Raw genomic sequence first — 20,044 nt, 5'->3', positions numbered from 1 at the left:
TTCGTTTCCCCCTTTATCTTTTGTCCTGTTGAACTTTATCTCTTCTCGCCATCTTCCACTGCCACTCCTTCCTTCATCTCCGTTCTCTTTCCTCTCTGTTTTTCTCTTTTATCCATCCCACAACCACAGTGTGGTATCGTCACTGCCATTTAAGTGCAACCCTTTAATCTTCACACACCAGTGACTCACTACCTTGTTCTCTGTGAGCAACATCCAGCCGGTATATTCACCTTATCTCCTGACTTCCACTCTCTTGACCTTCCCTCTCCCCAGTTCCCAGCCTCTGTGGTCCCCACCTGCCCGTCAGCTGACTTCCCAAAAGCCTTTAACATGCTGCGAGAGGGCTCCAAGGCGTGGAGCAACGGCTCAGAGGCCTACAGCAGCGACCCCGAGGAGGATGAGGAGGAGGAAGAGGACATGGTGTTTGGAGAGACTGATCAGGACGGCATGGCGGAGGAGATGATGGATCTAAGCGACCTCCCCACGGCGCTCTTTGCATGCAGCGTCCATGATGCAGTGTTCGAGGAGGACGCACACAGGGTGAGATGGAGCAGACACACACACACACACACACACAAATCTGGTGGGGTTAATGCGTCAATCTGTGTATGTTTGAGTCATCATGCTGAATGTGTCAGCGTGTTGAAGATTCAAAGACAAGCATCCACAGCTTTCACTCCTGTCACTTTATCAAGTGGCGCTGCTGATTGCTCAAACGCAAAGGCATACACACACACACACACACACACACACACACACACACACACACAACACACACACACACACACACACAAACACACAAACACACAGATATATACACACCTGATGCTGGTATTTATTAGCCATTAAACATGAATGTAGGTCAGCGGATTACAGTATGAATCATGAGCCATACTCCGCCTTAATCTATCATTTTGATCATGCCGTGTTTTATTCCCGCCCACTTACACTTATAGATGTGGCAACGGGCCTCATTCAAAAGCCCACATGCAGTACAGACATGTTAGGTTTGTACCTTTACACACACTTGCTGTATATATTCTGTTAAGGCCTCTCTGGAGTCTTATGAGTCCTGCTTTCACAGCTTTATCTGACTCCTCGGAGCAGGAACACTTGAGATCACTGGATCCTGTTTTCTGGAGGAGGATACAGAGCAAATGCTTTTAATGTTCTGCCCCTCTAATCCAATTATGCTGTCCTACCATCCCTCCATCCATCCAGCTGGCATGCCTGCCTCTCTTTAAGTCTCCCAGTGTTTCGTTCTCTGTCAAGTCTATCCATCCATTTCACCTGTAGAAGCTGTCTTTTTCCCCAACATTGTTCTCTCCTCTTTCTGATCACTTGTTAACTTTCTTTTCCTTCCCTTAATTCTTTTAATATCGCCCTCCAGTCTCTCTCCTGAGCGTTCTTTATTTATCCCCTCTGTGTATATGAAGGCAAAGCGGAGAGGCTAAATCTGGCGCATAAACAAAATCCCTTTAAATGGATCACTCCTTGCTTTGTGAGTTGGCTGTTTGTACACCCAGTGCTCCTAGCGGTGGAGTCTGCCTCCTCCCCTCCCGTTTTCGTTTTGCCTCCTCGCTTCATTACGATTCACACGCAGGTCCTTTTAAGTGGAAATGCCACCCACGCACCCTTCAGTCAGAGCATGTCAATAGATTGTTCTCCATATGGTTCAATTAAATGAGCCGCACTAAAAATAGAACTTTTGACATTTATTTAAACTTTCAAAATCAGGACAGGAAGGGATGAGGAATTTAATTGAAAACAGGCTGCTTGTGATATTTTCAAAGCACAAACAGTTACTGTATGGGGTTGTTTTTGGCTAGTAGCAGTGCTGTTTGTTTCTGCACACATACACAACTTATTCTAAAAATGCTAAATGTCTACATTTGCCTAACTGCTAAAAACTTGACATCTTTAACCCCAGTGTCTGCATCCTCAGTATAGAGCAGGGACATGGCAACCTACATTTTTTTTTTGTCTTTGGGCTCTTGGCTCCCTCCCAACAATGACATTACCTTCTGTTTCTGTCCTCAAAGGCCTGCATGCAGGAGGATGGGCTGTTTCTGTAATCTCACTGTGCTCTTTTAGAGAGGGAGGGAGAGAGAGGGGAGAGAAATATGTGCCCCCATATCTATAAGAAGCTCTTAGCAGGCTGTAAAAGCCTTTCCTTTCTTCTGCATTAGTGAAAAGACCCAGTGGCACACTTTTTCTTTTATCTGCAGTATTTTGTTCCCCTGACAAGCTTTTATGTTCAATGTAGAGACACCTTAAAACGTTTTTACTGTTTCTTTAGGAAGTTCAGCTCTGGTCCGGTCAGATCAGATCACCTCTCCACTGTAATCATTGGGGTTATTATTAATTTACTCATTAAAATGAATCCTCATGATTAAAACAGGGCTGCTCAACCACATTTAATGTTTTGAATGACTCTCACAGGGCTTTGATCATCGGCCTCTCAATTGAGATATCAAATAGAAAGGCTATTATTTTTAATTGCCCTTGTGTCATTATTACAGACAAATGCAACATGTAATTTAAGGCGACTGGCACACTTTTATTCATTTTATTCATTCATTTATGCTAAAACCCTCTTAACTGTCTAAAACACCTCAGACAAAGATGGAAATAAGTCCAGGACTGCATGACTCTATTCTATTAACAAGTCTGATATGTGTTGTATTTTAGTGATTATTAGAAAGATGTCATCAACTCAACCAACCGAAAAGAAAAACCTACCCAAATCAAATTGCACTGAACCTGTTCTGGGTCATTTCAGATTTGACTTAGATTATGCTGAGTCACTTATACCTCCCATTATGTTCCTCAGACTGGTTCTCATTGTGGCCCGAGGGATGATCGCCTACATTCGGCGTATGAATACAATTAACAGCATTGAATAGAGTGAGCGCAGCTGCAGCCGGTGTGGCTTCTAATTCTGACACGATTCATTATCTGTAGCCCACACAGAAAAACAAGTGTGTTCGAGGAGTGAGGGAGTTGGAGACAGAGGTGTGCATGCGCAAAGTAACGAGGCAAAGTGGTTTCTGTGCTTGTCAAAGGGAAAGGTCAGAGAAGCCATTAGAAGTCGTTCCTCATAGTACCCGGTGTATACCAGGCCTAATCAGCACAGAGCAAAGCTTTCATCGCTGCTGCTGCTGCTGCTGTCAGACCGTGCTCTCCTCAATCCATAACCAGTGCAATCAAGCAAGCAGCAGCTGCAACCTTAATACAGCACCGAGCAAAATGATTTTATCTTCTTTTTAGATTGCGGCACTGTATTGTTAAAGTATGAAAGCTTAAAGCTGAACTAATTTACAACGTGTAATGTGAAAGGGGGTAACTCACAGTGACAAACTGTGCAGCTCCTCTCAGCTCTGCAGAGCATTTCACTGTATTCTACTTCATTATTTTGGTTTTACAAATTGTGACTTTTCTGTTTTGGTTCACTATCAAAACACCCTCATCAACCTCATTTACAGACGCAGCAGGCAGCTGTCTGGAGCTGAAAAGCTCATATACTGTAAACCCACTGCACACAACCTGCTCAGCACTAAACGGCTGATTGACAAGTTAGTGACTGGCTGGTGAAGACAGTGGAGCATTTAGCAGCTGAATAATATGGATATTGGATTTGCATATGTGATAATAGGTGATCAGAAACATGAGTCCAACTTAGTTCTACCCACGAAAGTAAAGTGACAATATGTGCTTTCTTACCCAATAAAATTAAATTAAGTTGACATACTAACAGCATTGAAACTGACAATTAAACAATACGGCTGAGAGCTGGGTGAAAATTGTCAATACTAGTGCCTATACCAAAAATAATCATTTGTCTGATACCTTATTTGGCAAATGTTGGTATTCTTTAATGTACTCACCTTGTTAGGTCATTAGCTGTATATGCTCTTTTTATTATAGCTGTTTTGTGGGGTTTTTTTGTGATTCACTGCTAACAAACCTAGCCATTATAATAGCTGTCTGGGGCTAATGTGTTGCTAATACGTCAGTCGTAGTAACTGTTAATGTACTGTTGGACTTACTGTAATGTTTTTTACTCTTTTTACTTTTACTCTTGTGGACTGTGTATCTTTACAAGATGAGTAACTATGTTGTACCTCATATGTGGACCTAATGTCGATCTTTCACTGATGACGTACTGTAGATAATACGCAGTACACTCTTTCAGTTTCAACTAGGGACTAGTTCTTGTTGGGAAATAGTTCCAATTAAATCAATGTTTTCCAGGGTTTATCCAGAGTAGCGAGGATATTGTTTCTTAAAAAGAAAAAAATGCATATCGTTTTTCAGAGCTTAAAGCACCACAAATTAAATTCCATTCACCTCCATTTAATTGGTGCGTTGGCAGAAAACTCATGGACTTATATTATAACTCGTGGACGTATATTATATTAAAGCACATTAAACCAAAACTACTGCAGTATCTATTAGACCACTTGTCCAGCACATTTACTGCAGAAGCCCTACGAATAGTTTCCAAACTGTTCCTTTTAGCAATGCATTAGCATTGTAGCAGCAATAGAGTGCTGTAAGTATGTGAGGAGTGAGCTACTAAGGTGGACACTTCAGTCTAACGTGTTTGATAGCGTGACTCGTATATAGAGCAGAGTGGAGCTATGAAACACATCAGGGACTAAAGATAGCGTGATGGAGGATGTGAAAAGTGAGATGTGTGTTTCTGTTTTTATGTGCACGCACAACGGATTGTACACACAGCGTGCATGCATGCGCGTGGTAGTGATATGTTTGCATGTGTCAGACTATGGTCTATTTTTGGGTGTCGGCCCTTGGGGGGGGTGAACGTGAGGCAGCGGGTGCTTGGCAGGCTGAAGGTCAGACATGATGCAGTGCAGAGTGAGTGAGTGCCGCTGGCCGCCGCTCCCCGCTGCGGCCTGGATTTCATTCTGGTACGCTGACGGGGGATGTCTCGCCGACCCGGTGCGCTTGTTTTGCCTTTACTTGTCAAACCGAAGAAAAGCAAAAAGCAATTTAAGTCAAGCAGACAAAACCATGGGAAGCGGTTTGGTTGAATTGAGCTGTTGTGGCACTCAGGGTGGCAAAGTATTTCTGCACATTTGACAAGATGACAGTGTTTTCTTTGACAATCACAGTTTTCCATTTTTCTGTGTTAAACTACGAGGCTTCTTGCATTTTGATGAGAATCTCACGTTGAAGTCAGCTACTAGGTTTTCCAGATAAATGTGAGCCAAGCCAATACTGTGACGTGATTGTGTGACAAAATATCTGTAAAGTTAATAAATGTGTTTACATAAACAAACATGACCATCTACTGCACAGGTTGAACGCATCAAGGGTCTTTGTGCCTGTACAGAAGGGCTGTAAGTTAAACAGGAAAGTGAAAAGTATGTAAGGTAAATGATAACGGCCCTGCTCACCTATGATGAACCCTCACAGGGGAGTTTAATTATTTTGGATGATTATTTCTGTTCTGGTCTCTTCTCAGGACTGTATGGGTTTGTACAGAGTGTGCCTGATCGACATCACGCTCATTTTCCTGTTTTATCTGTTAGGATGGAACAAATTACACCTTAATAATCAGCTGTGCTCTAGACTCAGTCAGACCAGGTTGCCACTTCATTTCAGTTCGGTATGCAAAACAGTCTGTCACTCTTGCATTGACAGCACAGAGCCATCATTAACGTTATTAGTAACACCTGTGCTTTCCTTGCTATGACAAGTCCACCCATTCATTATGCCCTACGTAACAGACACTTAGTTGTTACTCTGTGGTGAGCTGCAATGGAGATTTTGGACACACAACAGTCCTTTTAGCATCAGTAGTATGTGGAGCATTGCATTGTGGTAATGTTTGCATGGACCCTTTTTAGTGAGTATCTTTTTAAAGTTAACCGTTAGGGATTTCAGGTCTATAAGCCCTTTTTTGCAGCAGCTGTTTTGCTAAATGCCATACCCGGGTAAATAAAGGTGTTATGAATAACATTAATTACAGCCCTGATGCACTGAGGCGGGTCGGGGCTGTGGTATTGTGCATTTTGGCTCACTGGTTGTGACACACTCAGTAGAACAGGACCATAATTACCATTATCAGTTACATCTGTGTTTACCCTGCTATGAACTGACAAAAAGGCTGCTGTGACAAGAGGCCTATTCTCTTTATGCCACGGAGTCCGGTTCCCACTAAACTTCATAATTCACCTTCAACAAGGGCGGAGGTCTAATCAGCCAAAACTCCTGTGTGGCTGTGTCTTTTATTACGGTTCACGTAATGTAGTTTAAACTGCGATTAGGAGCAGCAGAGTGAGAAAAACTGTCCATGCAAACCTTCAACTGATAATTCCAAATGGATATTTCCCTTCTGGTATAAAAAGAACGACAGACATGTCAACAAACTAAGTAATTAATAAAACCATTAGATACCATAATAGGGTCTGCTAATTGAAATGGAATGATATACTATTTGTTTGGATCTGTTCTTCTCTATCATATACAGTAGCTGATGTCAGATTCAAAAGAAAGGGAAAGGTGATAAGTTGATCAGCCAATTAAAGATATTTCCAACAATTATTAACCCGTTCATTAAGCTTAAGTAGAGTTTGAGTTTGCCCAAATGTTAAGATCATTAACTATCTTTATGAATTGGACAAAAAAATGTACCTTGAAGTCTCTCGGAATTTGTGATTTCTTTCTTGTAGCTATTTTCTGACATTTATCACCGTCGCTTTCACCTCTTTCTCTAATAGCTCTTTAGTTCTTCTTTAACTTTTTTCAAAAGGAATGTACAGCTTTCCCACAGGACCGACTTTTTATTTCTCTCAAGCTTTCTAAGTTGCTCTTTCGCATTTCCTATAAAGAGGCTGTTCTCTGGGTTTTTTAAATACATTTTTTAATATTTGTGCTTGGGAAAACATAAAGTAATATTTTTAAGAAATCTCTTTGACACAGTGTAATTTAATTACCACGTAATTTAAATAGCAGCATCTATTTAAAGAGCCTTCTATCCTCTTCATGATAATATAGTTCTATACTATGATACTCGTACAGTACCACTCCCACACCTTCAGCTTCAGAGCTTGATGGAAATAGATTTTTCCTCTTTGATGTGTGATTACGATTGGTTTTGTGTATGGTTGCTTTGATAAAAGAGACGACTCATCTTACCCCGCCCTCTCCTACTACACAGGGGCTGATTATGAAACTATAAGATTTAGCATGCTCCGTAAGCTGCTGTGTTTTCTGTTCTTAGTCTTGCTCCTGTGAGTCTATTTAAACCAAGATTATTTTCTGGTTCAATCAGTCTAAAAAAAGAAATGTTCTGTGGGCGCTTTCAAGAATAGCAGCTCACACAACAACAGAACATGATCTCTTATTTGACTGAAGTATAAATGGACACCCATGAATCGAGGCGAAACTGCAATCAGTCCATGAAATAGAAAATGTTCTGCAGATAAGTGTGTACAAATGAAGGAGCTGAAATAAACCCACAGACACAAGAAGTGTGGCTGATCTGACTGTGAGGATTTAAGAGACCCAGTTCATGTTTGATCAGCCTGTCTGTAAAAATATGTTTTTAAAAGATATGTTTTTAAAACAAAATGTAAAAACAATTTTCTTAACAGAGTCTCTCGGACTGTGTTGTATGTCTTAAAGTGGTTATTTACAAATGACCTCATTGTATAGTACTACTGTAGCTCCAGTTTGCCTTGAATCCTCCTTTTTTCTGTTTTCTTTTACCTTCCTGTTTACTTACAGAGCTTCGTTGATATTTAAATGAGTCTGTAGAGCCGGTTCCCCTGTGAGGCCGCTTCTTGGAGTTATTTATTAGGAGAGAAAGGTAGGCAGACCGGCATCCAAATCAATTTCTGCCGGTTGTCATTCACAGAAAAGGACTATTGACAGCCTGTTGTTGATTGTTTTTCTCTCGGCACTTGTTTTTCACAGTTGTTACTTTACTGGAAAAAGGGAATACAATCGTGTATGCGACTCTCGTCAAATCGATTTGGTTTTCTTTGGTTCTTGTTTGTTCGTACTTTTCTTTAGATCTTTCATTTGTTCATGTTTCCCAGGAGTGCTTTTTCTCCCTGTCATTTAGGTTTGTCTTTGTGTGTATCTCACTTTCTTTTCCTATCACTGTCTCGGCCACGTTGCTTATTGATGACCTATACCCAAGTTATTGACGTCTGGGGGCCTGTGTGTCAACCTGTCCCTGTGATTTGTACATTTTGAGCATCTGTTGCTGTGGTGGCAGGTGTGTTGTCTGAAAAAAGATATGGCAGCTTTAGCACAACTCTTTTTTTTTTTTTTTTCATACAGTTTGCTTATTAATCATCCTTTAAAGTTGGCATCCTTACACTAATTGTTCTCATCAATTTTTAAAATTAGTAAAATAATGGAGAACTCTCACACCCTGTCTATCGTTTCTGTTTCCCTCTTTGTTTGCCAACATCAGGAAATAGCACCCACTTCTTCTCAAAGCACAGTGTTGTGTCTGGAGCCCTGAGACCACCTCGGGTCCTTCCCCGCCACTTCTTTTTTCCCCCTTTCTGTTGTGTCTGGTACTCGGTAGCGATGGCCTGCAAGCAGTCTGCAGAGTCTGCACAACCAATCCAAATTTGACCTGATTTCAAAGCAAAGCAATCAGTTGTACCATCGGCACGTGTCGCTCTGTGCTTCCTCGTCCATCCCCCTCCTCTCCCTCTGTCCGGCACACACAGCTATATGGCAGCTCATCTCTCCAGCTCCTAAGCTGCTGGACTGGGTTAAAACATTGAACATCTGCTGGTGTCCCACCAGATGTGGGCTGTGAACCAGAAACATACCATGCTGTCATCTCCCATGTTGGGTCAGTGTTTGTGATGCTGTTTGTAAAAGCACTCCGTACATAAAGCAGCTTTTGTTATTTTGACCATTTACTAATTTACGTATTGATGTTGTTGGAAGTTATTCTCACATATGGCTCCAGGGCGCGACCAACAATCTGTCAACTGCAACTAAATATTATAGTTGTCCCAGCACCAAAACACAACGGCAAGTGCCTCTGGTGCATCCTAAAATGCTGGATTGCATATCGGTGAGTACTCGAGTCTATGCACTAATCCGATATCACGTTATCTTATCATTTATCAGCTCGCTCTCTGTACACCGGAACAACAACATGTGTCTCTCGCTAGCCAATCCATACATCCTGCGCAATTGGTACTGCACATGTGCAAACTATTACTACACACCTGTGGTTAAACACTCTTGTGAACAACAAATTTGTGTTGAAATGAACAGGAGGAGGACTAGTGTACGTTAATTATTAGCAGCCGATGGGCATCACACTCCTGCTTGGCTAAATGACGGAGCTAACGGTTAACGCAATGAAGTTGCATGGAGTAACTTTATGATGCGTTCAGGCTCAATTCAGTTAAAATGCTTATTGGGCGAAGATAAATTATAACCTTATCATGATGTATTCATATGTAATCGTTTTGGCGAGATCTTGTTTGAGGGAGTTGTTTTCACTGCAAGGGAGTTATGACCTGTTTCACTGTTTTTGTTTTTAATATACTGGTATCTGATTAGTTCTCAGTATCGGCCGATCGCAAGGTCCGGAAGAAAATGGTATCAGAACATCTCGTCTACTAAACATTTCCATCGGTCGCAAAGGTGTGCCTGACATTTAGCAGCTGTTTTTCTGTGTGTATTGTTATTTATTTTGCCACGACTGCATTCTGCAAAGATCTCTGTCTCCGATTGGCTCAGACCCTGATGTTCTCCTTCGCTGAATGCAGATGGGTAAAAAAAGGAATTTTTATAATCTTACCCAGTTTTTTTACTCGATCTACATCAGAACCTTAGAAAAAAACAGTAATTAAAAATAAAGAGAACTTTTGAATAATTTATGTCAAGAAAAGTCTCCGGCCTAGACTCCCCTGTCCCCGCTAAAATGCCTACATAAGCAAAAAAGATTGCTGGCTTATAAACACCTGTATGGTGCATTATCCTCCTACAATACAGTGAGTTTTCTTATAGATCAGTGCATTCCTATTCCAAAATAGTTGTATGAGATTATTGTCATAAACCTTATTAAAACGACTTTAAACACTAAACAGAATTTAGTTGAAACCCTTAAAAATCAAGTACAAAAGTTCAATATGCTTTTATTCTCATGGCAACTAGTATTTCTCTATTATCCTAAATATACATTAATTCACATTTAAGATTGGGGGGGGGGGACATTAGATATTATTTTCTAAGACATAGATACTCTGCTAATCTACTTTATGAGGACTCTGAGGGTGTAGTTTGATCAGAATGACTGACATTGGACAGACACCATAAGCAATTAACCAACAGCTGTCATCAGATTTTGATTAAACTGCTGCTAAATCCTGATTGGTGCTTAGAGGTCCATGACATCACCTTTTTCCACCTGAGCCCTGCCCACTTTAACCCAGTGAAAACAGCACAAATAACTTCAATCTTGTGATAATGTAGTTCTATTTTTTCATGTAGGAATATTGGACAATATCTGTACAGTTGCATGTACACATTTCCCATGACAACATGCTCATTTTTGTTAATTAGGAGAAACGAGGTCCAGTCAGAGTTGCCTCTGGGAGTTGTCTGTCGCTGTTGATTAAAGCTTGATTGCCAGAAGTCGTGTAAAGCTTATCTGTCAACATTTTGTTTTTCATCCAAATCACTAAACGCTGCAACAGCCACATTCTCATCCTGTCAGCTCGTCTGCAAAACTCAAACCTCCAGATGAAAAACGTTTCGGGCTTTGAAGGAGTGTTGATCGCGGCTACTTTTGCTCATCATTTACATTTTATGGTTGGTGTCTGCTCCTCAGGTATTCATGCTGTCCTTTGCACCTGACATATTATCTCTCTCTCTCTCTCTCTCTCCATCTCTCTCTCTCTCTTTCTATTTTCACTCACACTCTCACTGCCTTTATTATCTCTGTGCCATCCTGCCTCCTTCTGCGTCTCTGTTCTCCCCCGCTCTTTCTCACCTTACACCCTGTAGATCTGTCTCTCTGCCCTGTAGACACTCTCTTATCCTCCCATCCCTCTGTCTCCCCCTGGCTCCCTGCGCCTGTACTTGGCTGCTTGCTTTATAAATAGCTTGGCCTAGATTACAGCAGCTGCATTGGCGCTGGCACCGCCGGTTTGGTTTGGCTGGGCCAAGAGAGCTAGCCTGGTGAAACAAGAGGTTGGCAATGAAGGGATGGAGTGTTTGTGTGTTAGTGTGTTAGTGTGTGTGTGTGAGTGTATGTGTGTGTGTTAGCGTGTGTTAGTGTGTGTGTGAAGATCATATTGATGGTGCAGCCAGAGCCTAGGTGCATGCCTGAAGTCGTCATTCCTTCCATTCTTCTGCTGTTACATCACACACACACACATATACAGCCCATATTGCTTGTGTGTCTGTGGGAACAGTTGTCATTCTTGTAGTGAATAAAATGTGTGTGTGTTGGGTTTGATTTCACAGATGATTAAGCACAAATACACTTCATATTTAAATGCATTCTTTTTATTTGTCCATGTGTTTATGTGTTGGATTGTGTTCGGTTGTGCATTAACATGCATTTTGGTGTTATGTGCGTGCCTGAATCAGCCCACCGTGATGATCCACTGCCCTGATTTCCTCCCTCCTGCTCCTCTGCAGAGCTCTACTTCAGAATACAAATTCTGCTCGTCAGTGAGTCTGAGACACAGTGTCTCACCCTTTGAGCATCTCTGCTGTCTCTGCCTCCTTCTCTTCTCTTCTCTTATAAAGTGCCTCATGCACATTAGAGACTCTGCAATATCTCGATTTTTGTGTGCCTTATCTGTGATTTCAGGCTGCATGTACAGTACATTGATTTATTTTTACATGGGCATGCAGAAACAGAGGCTAAATGAAAAAGACAAAAATCTGATTTCTATTTCCTTAATATTACAATCTCCTTTGTTTTTTTATTTGCATGATACAACAAGCTTTAAAACCATAAGAATAGGCAAGGTAGCTGCAATTATTAGCTGAAACATCTGGATTATCCTTAAAGGAACAGTTTGACATTTTGGGTGAGTCACTTATTCGTCCTCTTGTCGAGAGTTAGATAACAAGGTGTACAGTAAGCTTCTATTCTATACTATATACGGATGAGAGAGTGGTATCAATCTTCTCATCTAACTTTCAACAAAGAGACATATAAAGTGTAGCATTACACATTGTTAGTGTGTACATTTTATTCCAGGCAAAGATATTAACCATTTGAATCAGTGACTTATTGCTATTACATTAAAACACCTACTGATTCTGTCATTAACAAGTCTGACAAGGTGGCCGCATTTAAAAGGTTCTCATCATTCGCACATGTTAAAAAATGAGCAGTTGCTCTTCTCACTTACAAATCCTTATTTGAAACAGAAAAAGAATGTCTTGTATTTTCCGACGTGGAGTCTTGTTCGGGGCATGCTGACTGTGAGATCTAACGGAGGGAATTGTGAATGAGGAGGAGTAGGAGAGCTGCAGAATGAAGCCAGAGAGGAAGAAAAAATGCTTCATTATCCACAGTGATCCATCCTACTTATCAATAGTGACAAAAGGGATCAGAGAAGAGCTTTGATAATCAAAAACATTTAAGTATACATCCAATAAACTGTACTGCATGTCTGTGGCAATTGCTATAAACAGCAGCTCCCAACCTTCTTAATTTTAGACGTCAGCCCAACTGTCATGCTCATTAATTGATTTTAAATTGGATGTCATTTAAAGGTGCTTTATACAAGATTGGGAGCATTTCTATTGCCTCTCACCCGCTCTCAAAATGGCGACGGCTTAGGCTGCAGCTTACGGTGCTAACAACACTAACCTTGCAAACTACGGCAATGTGGTAAAAGGACTCGCATTTATTTAGTGCCTTTCTAGTCTTCTGACCACTCAAGCACTTAACACGACATGTCAATATTCACCCATTCACACGCACATTCATACACTGATGGCAGAGGCTGCCCTGCATGTTACCAACCTTCCCATCAGGATCAAATATAAATGCTCATTCACACAAATGCGTGTGTGGGGTTACGTATCTTACCAAGGACATTTAGACATTTTCTTCCAGACTTACGATTAATGGAAGACCCGCTCTACCTCTGAGGAGGGTGCGTGCTAGCTTCCTGTATATCAGCTGTAATACAAACGCAGTGCACAGCGGGGACAATATTTCTCTTCAAATTATTCAATTGTCAATGTTTAGGTCGATTGTTTCTATTCGTACTACAAGCACTTGGAGTAGCAGAAGATCATTTATTCTTTCATTTTAGTGACTGTTACTATCTCAAACATTTGTTCATAATATTTAGCAATTTCAGCCATTTATCCATATGCATTTATACATTACTTTTCTAACAATTTAACATTTATCCACAGTTTGTTTTTGCTATTTCAGTCATCTATACCCATTAACATTAAGCATCCATTTTTCCATTACCTTTGGCCTACTCGTATGACTTCTCTGCTCGCTTGTTAAATACTTTTCATGCATCTTCAATCACAGCAGGGGGTGTTCAGGTGTTACAACTGACTCAGGCAGATGTGCAAACTGTGCAGACAGCCTCTTGTAGCTAGCTTGATATTGTGACAGTGAATGTATTAAAAAAGACCACTATCACACTCATTTGTAAACAAAATAAATGGACATATCTTTTTTTATTAAACTGTGTTCTTTTTTTTAATTAGCTGAGCATCTCCACAATCTTTCCACATATCCCATGGCAACCGCAGTTCCCCTGGTTACAAGTACTCCTGAATCACTGCAGCAGTAACACTTGAGTGGAATAGGCTGGAGTACATCAGGCTGGGCTTGATTAAACTAGTCCAGACTAAATGTGAGGTTAAGAACAGGCAGGATGGCTTTGAGTGAAGCACCTGCTCAGTTTTTTCGTCAGCAAGACAGTGAATCTCTGCTACCTTCTGTTGACCCAAGTCTTTGTAAATAGAGGCAACTGAAAAGAGAATTTTCCAACAGGCCATAAATAAATGATCACAGCATTTGGCGAGCTAAGGCTACGTTAGATTCCAGAAAACGGAGTGGATTTAAAAGAAAAGGCGGCACAGACGCTCTGCTGTATCACTCCTCAGCTTGTGATTTATGAGCGCTGGGGGTGATGTTGAAATAACATTTAAACCTGCCAAGTAACATCTTCTCTATTACCTGCTCTTAATATTGTTACTTGAAAGTATAAAACAGATTCACTCACAGCTCATGAAGCAGCTGACGATGCAGTTCAGGCTCAGGCCTACATGTTACAGTGTCTGATATCTGGCATTTATTGGCGTTAACAGGCAGAATTTTCCAGACTGGGTGACTGACTAATGCTGTCTGGTGAAAGAATGTCACAGTCATCCTCACATATCTCACTCATGTTCTCCGTATGCAGAGCGTGGACAATGCCTGACACACAGGGACATAAATAGCCCTCACCGCCGAGAGCCTTAATATTAATGGCTTATGGGGGACTTAGCTGTCTCGGCCGGCGGGGCAATTATTCTTATGAAATGAAGGAGCAGAGAGAGATGGTCTGAGTGATGGAAAAAAGACATGCTTTATTATGCAATGGCATAATGTCTGTGGGAATGTTTTAAATGATTGGTCTTCAGCTGAAGTGGAAACTCCCACTGTATCATCATATTTAAGAGAAAAAGGAGCTGTAGCAGCGGTGGTACAGCCGGATTCATCGGCTGCTTTATTGTGACTGATAAAGAGCCGTGGTACAGTTAATCTCCAAATGAACTAGTCAGCACTAAAAGTACAGTACAGCTCACTAAGACGTTCTTTTTGAGTTTTCATATTTGAGTCTTTCCAGGCTCCACAAGGCATCTGAACTTGAGACTCTGATGTCCAAAATAGATCTCTGTGCATGTTTTTGTTAACAGCATGTAGGGAGACAACAGCTTTGGCACTGAACTCATCAGTGACCTCCATTTAACAATGTTGTCCGTCTGTTATTCTTAGGCCAATGAAGCCACATGCCATGTCAACTGAAGGCAGCAGTTACTCAAGAGCATGCCGCTGACAGACGTGGTTATGTAATAGTGCCTTGACAGGGGGAAAAAAGGGATACTAAAAAATACTAAGTAGTATTTTACAGTATACGTAGTAAAACAGCTTTTCAAATGTAGTCCTGATCTGATACAATTGTTCTTTGATCACAAGGATTTTACCATTAAACTATGGCTGTGAATCGTGCTTGCTGCTTGTAATGTTGATGATAATCAGATGATTGACACAATAACAAGACCGTCACAAGGCACATGTCCTTAAGTTGTGAGCTTATCGCGTTTAATCAAAGAGTGATTTTACCCTAACAGTGTTTCATTTGACTGATTTTCTTAAAAAAATGTTTTGACTGAAACAGATTAATCTTCAGTGTTTCCAGTTAGAGAAAGGATGGAAAAAATAACACAACTTATTCGATAAATTGAATAATCAAACAAATGAATCACCAACTATTTTGTTACCCAACAAATAGTTTGAGTTATTCATCAATACAGATACCAAACATTTTCAGCTTCTCAAACGTGAACGTCCTTTATAACGTTTGTTCTATAAACTGGGTATCTTTGCTGTTTTGGACTGTTCGGATGGCATGAAATGTGTTTGTGTCACCTTGGACTCTTTGTGATGTGGCTTTTTCCCTGTTGTCTGATATTTCATTGTCTGAAATATTAACGGAATAATAATAAAAAAAATATTGGCAGATTAATTGATAACAAGATACATTTTTAGTTTAGCGGCCCTACCGATTTATGACCTTGCAATGTTCATTTTTTTTGATGTGACTGGGTTGGATTTATCATGCTACTGTACTACGTGCTGCATTAGGTTGAACTATTGTTAAGTTGCCTCCATACATCCCTTACAGAGCCTTAAAAAGGCCCGAGTTGTTGCAGGGTTTTTACATAAGACTTGAATGACTGTATATTATATACATATGTTCCTGGTATTATGTCCACCCCCTGTGGTGATGTGTTCTTTGTACTGCAGCCTATGCACATAAGAGCATCATTGAAAGGCATGGACGGTAACTAACAGGGTGCCACTGGTGATGATATAACTTGATGTACAGTTTGTACCCGTTTCATTTTGTTTCTGTGACCCTTTATATATAATAATAATAATCAATCCTTTATTAGTCCCACAATGGGGAAATTATTTCTCTGCATTTAACCCATCCCGGAGGAGCAGTGGGCTGCAATGAAGCGCCCGGGGAGCAACTTGGGGTTAGGTGTCTTGCTCAAGGACACCTCGGCATGTTGCCGGTAGAGGGGTTTGAACCACCAACCTTGTGGTTACGGGACAAGCGCTCTACCCTCTGATTGGAGAACTACCTTGCTCTCCACTACGCCCCATATATGGGGCGGCTGTGGCGTAGTGGAGAGCAAGGTAGTTCTCCAATCAGAGGGTCGGTGGTTCGATACCCGGCTTCGGCAGTCGATGTGTCCTTGGGCAAGACACTTAACCCCAAGTTGCTCCTGAAAGCTTGCCATTGGTGTGGACTGGATGATGCATGAATGTTAGTTAGATGGTAGCCTGTCATCAGTGTGTGAATGGGTGAATGATATGTAATATACTACTGACTGTAAGTCGCTTTGGATGCACATAAAGCGTCTGCTAAATGACTGTAATGTAATATATATATATTTTTATTTTTTTTTTTTTTAATTATTATTATTATTTTTTATTTTTTTTATTCTATTCCTCCAGCATCTCGGTGAACATTTAAAAAAAAAAAAAAAAAAAAAAAAAAACACAAGAAAAAGCGGAATAAACCGGACCGTGAATTCTGCAGTGCCCCCTGTTCGGTTCGTCAAACGCTGTAGTGGCGTAAAAACACGACGGACGTGGGGATGGTGATGACGTCAATGTGGAGCCAGGGTGGGAGGGAGGGAGGAGAGAGAGAGACAGAGAGAGAGAGAGAGAGAGAGAGAGAGAGAGAGAGAGAGACTGTGCGGCTGCTGCAGCATCACTCAGCAGAGCGTCAGTGCAGTGAGGAGTCCAGCAGCAACTCTCTCAGCTGAACAACAGAACAGTCTGGACTTAACCTCAAGTTCCTGGAGTACAGAGCCTTATAGGTAGACGCTTCTATTTCGAGAGAAGGAGGAGATTCTTTTTCATTTTTTTTTTTTTTTTTACTCCGTTCCGGTTTTATCCCCCCCCCCCCCTTCCCTCCCTCCCTAACCACGAAAAGGGGAATGCCATCGATAAATATGAAACTGGAGATGGTGACCATCATCGCCTGCGAAGTAGACATCGAGGTGTTTACCTCAGACAAAATGCAGGTACGGTTTTCACCTTGCCACTCAATTCAGTTTATTTTGTATAGCCCAGAATCACAAATTACAAATTTGCCTCAGAGGAGCTTTACAATCTGTACACATGCGACATCCTCTGTCCTTATAACCCTCACATTCACAGGAAAAACTCCCCTAAAAACCCCTTTAACAGGGAGAAAAAAGGAAGAAACCTCTGGGAGAACGACAGAGGAGGGATCCTTCTCCCAGGATGGACAGAATGCAATAGATGTCATGTGTACAGAATGAGCAGCATAACAGAGATACAACACATTCAATGTATATGACATAAATGATTCATATAATAAGACTACTTATAATAACAGCAGCAATTATTACAGTAGAATTATAGCCGTGAAAATAGGGATAGTAATGTGATTAATAATAATAATGGAAGTAGCAGTGGGTGTCGCGACTACGGTCCAGGTACCGCAACGATTCATGGAAACCTGCGAAGCGATAAAGCAAAAAAGGGCTTCAGCCGCTCGGTCGTCACGGTTGTGCCGCTGTGCGCTGTGCGGTTTGCCCTCTTAAGTGCATGCATGTCTGGGTGACGTGGGGATGCAGCCCCGTCTCTCAGACGAGGGTTTTTTTTTATCAATGGGAGCCGCCACGTCTCGCGTCGCGGGCACGAGCACAGTTGATTGACGCTTGAATGAATTGATGAAAGTGGGTAGACATGGCAAGAATGGGACGCACATACACACACAGACAACAACAACAACAACAAAAAGATCCTTAATGCACCAATTGTTGTATCATAGGGGAGGCTGTGGCACATGAGGTAGAGCGCTTGTCCCGTAACCACAAGGTTGGTGGTTCGAACACCTCTACAGTCAACATGCCGAGGTGTCCTTGAGCAAGACACCTAACCCCAAGTTGGGGTTCATTAGGCTTCATTGCAGCCCACTGCTCCTCCGGGATGGGTCAAATGCAGAGAAATAATTTCCCCATTGTGGGACTAATAAAGGATTGATTATTATTATTATTATTATTATTATTATCATTGTGTATGTTTTGGAGCAATGGGGGTGTTGGGAGGTAAGTTGAATGGGAGGGTGCGATGGGTTGAATTGTCCATTCGAGGCACATGCAGGGGAAGAAATGAGGCCGTTTTAGACGCAGTGGTGGACAGACCCCCTTCTCACCCTCTTTATCTCGGCTCGCTCCTTATCCCAGCAGCATTGCAGGTGCACAAGGTTTGATTGGATGCCGAAAACAGTGATCCAATGAAAAATGTCAGAGGTGTACACAAACACGTGAATCATCACGTCGATGCTTGCATAATGTAGTATGAATAATCCAACCATGATCGTCTGAATGGATGTGATTGGTGCCAACAGGAATACTAATGAAATGTAGGATCTTTACATCTGGCTTGGTGAGTAAAAATAGACTTAGCTGGAAGTACATTAAGGATGCTGTAAACTCAGTGCTGACTTGAACAATACATATTTTATTGACTTGTCCTAAGGGCAGGTACAGGTATTGGATACGCGGCCTGTCAGTCACAGAGCAGGAAAGCAGTTTCACTTAAATGTGTTCAAAGTGAGCCTGGGGGACCCCACCTCTGGCACCGACACCTGCCAGTTTTGGGTCTTAAAAAGGCCACACAGATGATCTGCCAGAGCTCGGCTCACCCGCTAAACCTTTTATATTCCATGTCAGAATATATTCCCTCACCTGCTGATCGCTTGTCTGATTTGACTCATCGCCGTAGAGACGGAGGGAGACGCAGGAAGGGAGGAAGAATGAAACCGAGCTACAGTGCAGCTCAGGAATACAAACACTGTGATTGTGGCTGAATTCAGCTATTTTCTGCATCCAAAAGCAGCAGTTGCAGGTTTTGAACACACAGTCACCCCACCCTCATCCCCACAGCACCGTTGTCAGCCAAATTTCATCACTTTTTTTGCAACTCCATGCGCATGATTACTAACCTTACGCCAGCCGCCTAGAGTGATATGCATGGTTATGGGAAATGTCTTGGCATGAATGGCACGTAAAAACGGCATGCGATTGTTATTTGATGTCACTGAGAAATATCCTGCATTTATGGACATAACAAACAGGCCTCTGACTCACCCCCTGTGATCTGCGTTCCCCAAGCGAGGCCAAGCAGCTGCTACTCCCAAATCTCATTACACTTTCTAACCACTGCAGACCAGTCAAGGTGAAAGACACCAATGTGTCACACTGCAGTTGTCCTGTAATTATAGCATAGCGGTCATAATCTTTAAGATTTCCCAGGGACTCTGGATGAAAGATAAATAGCTGTCTGTGAAACCTCAGAGGTGTTGATTGTGCAGGATTTCTTCTGTATTCATACTTCTGATCATGGCTGTGAATGCGTCTTCTTTTACAACACTTGTGCTATAATGTTGCAAAGGGGGGAAGTTGGATCACACAGGCTTAATCATTTATTCATGATTTATTTATTTTAGTGAAACCTGGTTTTGCGCTCTGAGATCAGACATCTTCCCCAGACAGGCTTGACACAGCCGCGGGCAGGGCAGTCTGATCACGGCGCAGTCTTCACTAAAGCTTCCTGTCAAGCCTCTCTTATCAGCCCACCTCTGCCAGACTCGACCCAAAGAAAACGGGGTCTTTGCACAATTAAAAGAGCAGACAGAGGGCTGACTTTCGAATGGCACAAAGAACACCACTAATCCCGGTTTCTGGCACACGGGGAGTGATGGAGAGCGCCGGGGGA

General features: G+C 41.8%; 1 protein-coding gene across 3 annotated transcripts in view; it reads left to right on the top strand.

The window, feature by feature from the left end:
- rcan3 (regulator of calcineurin 3) overlaps nt 1-20,044 on the top strand; it is a 42,577-nt gene that overhangs the window by 1,405 nt on the left and 21,128 nt on the right. For 2 of the 3 annotated variants that reach the window (XM_054613936.1, XM_054613935.1), the window contains exon 2: nt 274-540. In XM_054613936.1, coding sequence (XP_054469911.1) covers nt 331-540 — 210 coding nt within the window. In that variant the 5' untranslated portion in view covers nt 274-330. Of the gene's footprint in view, nt 1-273; nt 541-17,232; nt 17,320-20,044 lie in introns of those variants that run through there. The other variant, XM_054613937.1, reaches the window with a different exon arrangement.

The sequence above is a fragment of the Anoplopoma fimbria genome, chromosome 15 (genome assembly GCF_027596085.1).
Source record: "Anoplopoma fimbria isolate UVic2021 breed Golden Eagle Sablefish chromosome 15, Afim_UVic_2022, whole genome shotgun sequence".
Taxonomy (NCBI): domain Eukaryota; kingdom Metazoa; phylum Chordata; class Actinopteri; order Perciformes; family Anoplopomatidae; genus Anoplopoma; species Anoplopoma fimbria.
The sequence above is the reverse complement of the archived record's forward strand: the minus strand, read 5'-3'. Positions and strand labels throughout refer to the sequence as shown.